The sequence below is a fragment of the Coregonus clupeaformis genome, unplaced genomic scaffold (assembly GCF_020615455.1).
Source record: "Coregonus clupeaformis isolate EN_2021a unplaced genomic scaffold, ASM2061545v1 scaf3136, whole genome shotgun sequence".
NCBI lineage: Eukaryota > Metazoa > Chordata > Actinopteri > Salmoniformes > Salmonidae > Coregonus > Coregonus clupeaformis.
The window spans coordinates 33,323-39,204 of record NW_025536590.1 but is presented as its reverse complement, the minus strand read 5'-3'; the positions used below and the strand labels follow the sequence as shown (position 1 = coordinate 39,204).

The following is a 5,882-nucleotide window of genomic DNA, read 5'->3' as shown; positions in this document are numbered from 1 at the left end:
TCATGCTGGAACAGGTACAAACAGAACCCACCCCTGACAGACAGCTTTATAACTGAGAAGAGAAACCATCTGTGTCTGGTGGAGCTTGCACAATCAAACCCTTGAGCTGTGGACATTATTTTCCTCTACTAGCCTACATGGATTGAGAGTACCAGAGAGCCAGTCAGAGTGAAAGACAAAGACAGGGAAATGACACAGCAATGTGTTGGACAGACAGTAAGGGGTAAAAACAAGATTGGTGATGATTTTCTCACCACAAACTAACTGCTCTGTTTCGCTTCCCTATTAAGCCAGCAGAGTTGTGTGTCAGTCTTGAACAACAACTCTTCAAAGACTTGTTACAAGACTGACAAAACGTGCAAATATTATACTGTATGAACACTTTTCAATGAGAAACTGCCAGAATCAAACAGCAAGCATTCATTGAATTAACACTATCAGTCCAACACCATTGTTAATGAAGCAATACTGTTGTGATGCCAGTTTTTGGTCCATTATTGTGCCACATGCTGAACCTGCTCAAACGGGACATAGCCTGATTTAGAAACCTATACCAACTGAATGCTGAGAGAGAGAAACTGGAAAGTTCCGCACTTTTGTGAGGTCCTCAATTGAAAAGAAAGGACCTGAGCTCAGGATAATGGCACCAGGAGTGTGTTCAATGAGGTGGTAGAACTGCATATATTCTCTGTTTCATATTATTAAAAGTCATGTCCATCCTATATGATATATTTTATCTGAAATACCCTAAACATTTCGCCCTTCTGAACATACACTATATGAACTGGGAGTCCTCAATGCCCCATAATACCACTCAAGTCTGGTGACAGGCAGTGGGTGACATAAGCCTCCAGGGCTAGTGTTAGTGGAACATGTCTGCTGGACCTGGTGGTTTGTAATAGCAGCAGTAGTCACATTCTGTCCAGGGAAGTGGAAGGGACTCCCCAATTCCCCTGCTAAGCCCTGTGAGAGTCCAGAGGATTTACCTACACACACACACACACACACACACACACACACACACGTACACACAGCAGTCATCTATGGAATGCTAAATATTTCCCTGTCCCACCCCGGCCCCCTGCGCATAATCTTCCAATCAGCGATCACTATCTCCAAGTCAGTCAGCACAGCTCTTCTTGACCCACACAACCTGCCCTCCTAACACTGGTCATGGAAGACCCACATTGCTTGGCTTTTCCTATTCCTGAAAGTGTAATAATGTCTGGTTTGTTATAGGAGAAGTTAGTGCTCTTCCATCCATAGCCTAATGGATAGCAACTCAAATTGACCTTTTTGAGTGCTCTTTAAATGTGTACATGATCATTGTTGCTGTACTCCACATGAACTGTGTACACATAAAATGCATTATCAGTCCGCCCTTTGCTGTCTATTACAGGAGAGCGGTTTTTATTGTACTCTCGGCTGTCGCATGAAGACAACCAAAAAAGTATATTTATACTGTAAACAATTGACCCTTAGCAGACTAGTCAAATAAACAGAGTGAACTTTCCTTTAAGCCCAGCCAAAGAGCCAGCTGTCTCCAGCTGTGGCTCCATATTTTTGGAGGGAGGATACATGGCTGATGGGTGTGCACGTCTCTCAATCCCCACTGGGCTTTTCTGCACTGGAATGAGATTGAGAGCGAATCTGAAATAGCTATCGTGCTGTTCCACTTCCATTATCATCGTTAAGGGAAATTAATCTAATGAATGTTCCCACAGAGAGCTGAGGCTTTGTACTGGAGCGTACCATTAGAAATGTGACACTGGGATAAGCATGTAATAAAAACCCAGTGGGATGTCATATGGGAGATGTGTGTTAGCTGATTATGGAACATAGCCTATTAGCGAGGTATGCTTATTAGTATGTCAGGATCATATGATTTATTGGTGGAAAAGTCATTTGCATTCAGTGCTTACTGCATCAATTGTGAGTCAGATAGATTACTGTCATTTGGATCACACATGCATGCACGAGTGCACACACTCCTGGACCCGTATTCATAAATCCTTTCAGAATAGGACCATTTCCTGTCTGTCTGAGACCCTTTGTGAATACGGCCCTGAAGCAATTTAAAAAGACCCATCTGTGTGAAAGCCTTGTTGCCACTTAAAGGATGCCCTCAATGTAAGACCTTTGCCTAAGGGAGGATTCCAAGCCAGTAAATATACACTCTTAGGAAAAAAAAAAGGTGTTATCTAGAACCTAAAAGGGCTCTTCGGCTGTTCCTATAGGAGAACCCTGTCCACAGAGGGTTCTACATGGAAGGCCAAAGGGTTCTTCTACCTGTAAGCAAAAATAGTTTTTCCTATGAACCTGGAACCCTTTTTTCTAAGAGTGAAGGATAGCCATTGGGTCTAGGGCCATGACTTTCTCCATTCCCCCTGTTCTGATGCAATCTAGGAGCACTTGTAGAAACATGCCTGAGCTATGCAGCCTACCTGCCTCTCTCACATACTTGTCCACACAGGCCTTAAGAGGGGATTCAGCACTGAAATTATCAGCACAGGATGATTGTGTATGCTCTCAACATGTAACAGAAACCAATGGTAGGAATTGTGTAACCTTTATATACGTAGTACATGCCCATTTTTACAATGTTGAAAATGATGTCGAAATGATGTGGCCACAATGTAAAGATACACAAATAACAATTTCATCCATGTATAAAGGCTTATACTAGAAAGTGGTACCTTCTGAGCATTAGATTATTTGTTACATGTAGGCTAGGCCCAATTCCACAGGTGTACCATGTAACCTACTGTGTTAATTTGATATTAAATACATCAAATTAACCTGCAACACAGCTGCAGGACAAGCTGCAATGACACTAGTCCTGTTAAACGGTGTGTGGTGCAACAGTTTTGTGTGTTTACGTGATGTAGGTACACTCATGTCCTCCCATGAGGGGTGGCTCTCTGTATCATCACTCCCCTGACAGGGACACTGGGTGTGGGGAGAGGCTGTAGCCTCGGTGGGTATTACCCATGGAACATTCCCTGGGCCTAATGTATGTCTCAGTTGGATTCTCTGTGATACAAAAACAAAAAGCCCAGAAAACTGAACTGAGGGAGCTCAGCAGAAATCCTGTGGCACAGCTGAGCTATGAGTTAGAAATACCATAATAAGCGATCTCTGCTCACTTCTCTCTCCCAAACCCCAGGTAAGCATGGAGTCGTTCAGCTCCAAGGATATGGCCATGCAGGCCCAGAAGAAGATCCTCAGCCACATGGCCAACAAGTCCATGGTTCATATGTTCATAGACGACACCAGCAGTGAGATCCTGGACGAGCTCTACCGCGTTTCCAAAGAGTATTCAGGCAACCGCTCCGAGGCCCAGAAGGTGGTGAAGGACCTGATCAAGATAGCAGTGAAGATCGGCGTGCTGTTCAGACACAACCGTTTTAGCCCAGAGGAGCTGAGTCTGGCCCAGGACTTCAAGAAGAAGCTGCATCAAGGAGCCATGACAGCCATCAGCTTCTGTGAGGTAAACATGCCGGCACCTTGTATAACAGTATCATGTTACAGTGAGTTAATCGATCATATACCTCTATGTATTAACGGCCCATCAGTTTCTATGAAAACAGATAAAAGAGGATGACAACATAATAACAACATTGTCATCATATCTCTATTTCCCACTTCTTCTTGTTCAGGTGGAGTTCACCTTTGACAAAACAGTAATGTCGGAGATCCTGACAGGATGCAGAGATCTGCTGTTGAAGCTAGTTGACTCCCACCTCACGCCCAAATCCCATGGTCGCATTAACCACGTATTCAACCATTACGCCGATCCCGAGCTTCTGACCCAGCTGTACAACCCTGACGGACCCTTTAAACCCAAACCTCACCAAAATCTGCACCGGCCTCAACCATCTGCTGGAGGAGGGGACGTTATGAGATGTGAGCAAGTCTATGATTGTGAGAGAGACACTGGGATATCTGCTTGGAGGGGTCTGCTTAGAACTCAAGAGAGGACTGTGTGCAAGGACAGGAAGTGACCATGCTCTAAATCAGAACTGGCGAGATTTGTGACCCAAGTTTTACTTGATGTAGTCACTCACTGATCTGTTATTTTCCAAAAGGGTACTCCACAAAGTGAAACAATATGAGAATATGCAGGATGATGTAAAGTTAATGTCTCCTGTTGAATTGTGTCTCAAAGGATGGAGTTCCTGGAAAGTCAGGATTAGGCTAAGATTGTGTCAAACCACCTGATTTTTATACAGTGGAATTTCCATCCAAGGTTTCACATACTCATTTACTACTCTTCCTGTTTTTCTGCTGTTTTTTCTCTCTCTTAAGTTCCATATTATGTACTGTATAGGGAAAGAGAAACCTCAAGGATTTCACAATACTGTCTGACAGAATGGAAACAAGGGTTAAAAGCAAGAGGTGAAATATAAGAATATAAGAATAGAGTACTACCATCTAGTGGTCTAGCTGGCAATGACTCAGTACTGCACGTATCATTGAAAAAGGAAAAGCATATTTACAAAAACAGTGCACATCTACTGTGGAGATACAAGACATTTTATAAGACCCAAAGAGAAACTGTATTGGAATATTTAAGAACTGGCTCTAAAATAATTCAGTCTTATTTGGGCCTTGTACATCATAGGATTGGAAAAAAATAAATGCCTGGTGCCTTTTTTTTAAATGGTCTATTTGTGAATATATTGACTTTACATCTTTAGTTCGTGTTATTAAATGTACAATATGTGCAATTCATCAACAAATTAACAACAATGTGATACATACACTACCAGTCAAAGGTTTGGACACTTGAATGAGTTTGGACTCATTCAAGGGGTTTTATTTATTTTTACATTGTAGAATAATAGTGAAGACATCAAAACTATGAAATAACACATGTAATCATGTAGTAACCAAAAAAGTGTTAAACAAATATATTTTATATTTGAGATTCTTCAAATAGCCACCCTTTGCCTTGATGACAGCTTTAAACACTCTTGGCATTCTCTCAACCAGCTTCATGAGGTAGTCACCTGGAATGCATTTCAATTAACAGGTGTGCCTTCTTAAAAGTTAATTTGTGGAATTTCTTTCCTTCTTAATGCGTTTGAGCCAATCAGTTGTGTTGTGACAAGGTAGGGGGGTATACAGAAGATAGCCCTGTTTGGTAAAAGACCAAGTCCATATTATGTCAACAACAGCTCAAATAAGCAAAGAGAAACGACAGTCCATCATTACTTTAAGACATGAAGGTCAGTCAATACGTTACATTAAGAACATTGAAAGTTTCTTCAAGTGCAGTCGCAAAAACCATCAAGCGCTATGATGAAACTGGCTCTCATGAGGACCGCCACAGGAATGGAAGACCCAGAGTTACCTCTGCTGCAGAGGATAGGTTCATTAGAGTTACCAGCCTCAGAAATTGCAGCCCAAATAAATGCTTCACAGAGTTCAAGTCACAGACACATCTCAGCATCAACTGTTCAGAGGGGACAGTGTGAATCAGGCCTTCATGGTCGAATTGCTACAAAGAAACCACTACTAAAGGACACCAATAAGAAGAAGAGACCTGCTTGGGCCAAGAAACACGAGCAATGGACATTAGACCGGTGGAAATTTGTCCTTTGGTCAGGAGTCCAAATTTGAGATTTTTGGTTCCAACCGCTGTGTCTTTGTGAGACTTGGTGTGGGTGAACGGATGATCTCTGCATGTGTATTTCCCACCGTAAAGCATGGAGGAGGTGTTACGGTGTGGGGGTGCTTTGCTGGTGACACTGTCTGTGATATATTTAGAATTCAAGGCACACTTAACCGGCATGGCTACCACAGCATTCTGCAGCGATACGCCATCCCATCTGGTTTGGGCTTAGTGGGACTATCATTTGTTTTTCAACAGGACAATG

The 5,882-nt window shown here is 42.5% G+C and overlaps 1 protein-coding gene across 1 annotated transcript; it reads left to right on the top strand.

The window, feature by feature from the left end:
* The first annotated feature begins 3,166 nt into the window (after window positions 1–3,166).
* On the top strand, window positions 3,167–4,001 carry tnfaip8l2b (tumor necrosis factor, alpha-induced protein 8-like 2b). The gene is given in 3 exon segments (XM_045220089.1): window positions 3,167–3,490; window positions 3,660–3,842; window positions 3,844–4,001. Coding segments are annotated over 3 exon segments (561 nt in total). The 5' UTR covers window positions 3,167–3,172; the 3' UTR covers window positions 3,904–4,001.
* Window positions 4,002–5,882: the final 1,881 nt, after the last annotated feature.